This window comes from Haliaeetus leucocephalus, unplaced genomic scaffold (assembly GCF_000737465.1).
Source record: "Haliaeetus leucocephalus isolate CR32 unplaced genomic scaffold, Haliaeetus_leucocephalus-4.0 Scaffold162, whole genome shotgun sequence".
In the NCBI taxonomy this organism is placed as follows: domain Eukaryota; kingdom Metazoa; phylum Chordata; class Aves; order Accipitriformes; family Accipitridae; genus Haliaeetus; species Haliaeetus leucocephalus.
Window position 1 is genome coordinate 15,927,402 of NW_010972598.1, and position 2,108 is coordinate 15,929,509.

General features: G+C 67.8%; 1 protein-coding gene across 1 annotated transcript in view; it reads right to left on the reverse strand.

Moving 5' to 3' along the window:
* The window catches only part of CAMK2B (calcium/calmodulin-dependent protein kinase II beta), a 16,818-nt gene that overhangs the window by 9,496 nt on the left and 5,214 nt on the right, over positions 1-2,108 (reverse strand). The window contains exons 6-11 of the mRNA XM_010563034.1: positions 2,020-2,077; positions 1,707-1,809; positions 1,222-1,305; positions 872-966; positions 550-672; positions 368-451 (exon numbers count right to left, since the gene is read on the reverse strand). Of these exons, the coding sequence (XP_010561336.1) occupies positions 368-451; positions 550-672; positions 872-966; positions 1,222-1,305; positions 1,707-1,809; positions 2,020-2,077 (547 nt within the window). The remainder of the gene's footprint in view (positions 1-367; positions 452-549; positions 673-871; positions 967-1,221; positions 1,306-1,706; positions 1,810-2,019; positions 2,078-2,108) is intronic.

The following is a 2,108-nucleotide window of genomic DNA, read 5'->3' on the forward strand; positions in this document are numbered from 1 at the left end:
TGCAAGGGAGGGGGGGTGCAGGATGAGGCCCTGGGACAGGGCAATGGGATGGGGGGGGGGGCAGGATGGGGCCATGGGACGGGGTGATGTGCCAGGCAGGGCCAGGAGTGGACCATGCTGCACCAGGTACCACTGGGATGGGACTGTGGCCCTTGGCAAAGCAACAAGTGTGGCCAGGATGGGACCGTGGGATGCCTGGGACAGGTCGGTGCTGCACGAGGCACTGCCAGGATGCGACCGTACTGCACCGGGCATGGGCAGAGTGGGACTGTGCTCGTGGAAAGGGATGGTGCTGTGCTGGGTGGGGGAACACCGGGCACGGCCAGGGTCAGATCCAGCCCAGGCTTCTCCCTGGAGAAGAGCTCACCTTGAGCTTCCTCCGGGCGTTGAACTTTTTCAGACACTCGACTGTCTCCTGCCTGTGCATCATGGAGGCCACAGTGGAGCGTTGCTGCAGGGGACAAGGGGGATCAGCGCCAGGTGTTGGTGGCCACCGGGCCAGGGGACACACACCGGGGCAGGGGGACGATGGGGGGACACAGCACTTACGCAGACCCACGGGTGCTTGAGGGCTTCGTGGGCTGTGATGCGCTTGGCGGGGTTGATGGTCAGCATCTGGTTGATAAGGTTTTTCGCTTCGGGGGTGACCGTGTCCCACTCGGGTGAAGGGAACTGGGGGGTGATGGGACACAGGGGGGTGATGGCTGGGGAGGGGCAGCCCCACAGTGCCCATGTCCCTCCACCTCCCACATGTCCCCAACCAGCCACCGGAGACATGGCCCAAAGACTAGCTGTAGCATCCCTCAGTAGGTTCCAGAGTTGATAGGCCAGCCAGCCACTGTGCGGGGGGTGCCTGGCACCGGGGACTTACATCGTAGGCACCGGCCTTGATCTGTTGGTAGAGTTTGTGCTGGTCCTCGTCCCAAAATGGCGGGTAGCCCACCAGCAGGATGTACAGGATGACACCTGGGTGAGGGAGAGCAGAGTCAGGGCTGGGGGGGGGGGGGCTGGGGACGCGGGACAGCGGGGGCCCCAAGATGGCCTGTCCCCGTGCCAGCCTCCCCAGTGCTGCCAGGATGGCACCGTCCCCCACGGCAGCACCCACCCAGCCGGGAGAGCGCAGCATGGCCGGGGCACGCAGCCCGGGATGGGGAGAGAGATGGGGACAGGGTGGGACCGGGATGGAGATCAGGCAGGAGTCGGGCAGGGAAGGGCTCTTACCGCATGCCCAGATGTCCACGGGTTTGCCGTAGGCCTCTTTGCGCAGGACTTCAGGGGAGAGGTAGCCAGGCGTGCCCGCAAAGCCTGGGATGGAGACGGCAGGAGCTGAGCCGAGCCGCCCTGGCGGGCAGGGGCAGGGGCAGGGACAGGGACAGGGTGGGATGCAGTGGGCATGGTGCAAGAACACAGTGGGCATGGCACAGGGACATGGTGGGCACGGGACAGGGATGCGGTGGGCCCGGGGGGGTACGCAGCGGGCGGGATGCTGTGGGCACGGGGCAGGGATGCAGCAGGGATGGGGCAGGGCACGGTGGGCAGAGGACAAGGACGCGGCATGGCACAGGCACAGGGTGGGAATGGGGGGATGCGGTGGGCACGGGACAGGGGTGCGGTGGGCACAGGAGAGGGACGTGGTGGGCACAGGAGATGGACACGGTGGGCACAGGAGAGGGACACGGTGGGCACGGGCAGGCGGTGGCACTCACCAAACCAGGCCTGCTGATCGCCTTGCACCTCGATGGCGAGGCCGAAGTCGGCCAGCTTCACCGCCGCCCCTTTGCACTTGCTGGCCAGGAGCAGGTTCTCCGGCTGCCACAGGCAGCGCCAGGCACGGGGTGAGGAGGGGACAGGAGGAACCGGGCCGGGGTGGGGGGAAGAGGGGGGTTTTGGCAGCCCCCACGGGGGGGGCCCGCCCCCCCCCCCGCCCCCCCCCCCCCGTGCTGCAGGCAGGGGGGCTGAGCCCCGTGCCGAATGGCCAGGGGGTGCCCCGGGTGGCAGAGCCCCACAGCTCAGCGTCACCCTGTCCCCATGTGTGTCCCCGACCCACCCCATAGCCAAGCTTGAGCCTCTCCCCACCCTGCACCCCAATGGGGAGATGTGGGGGCGAG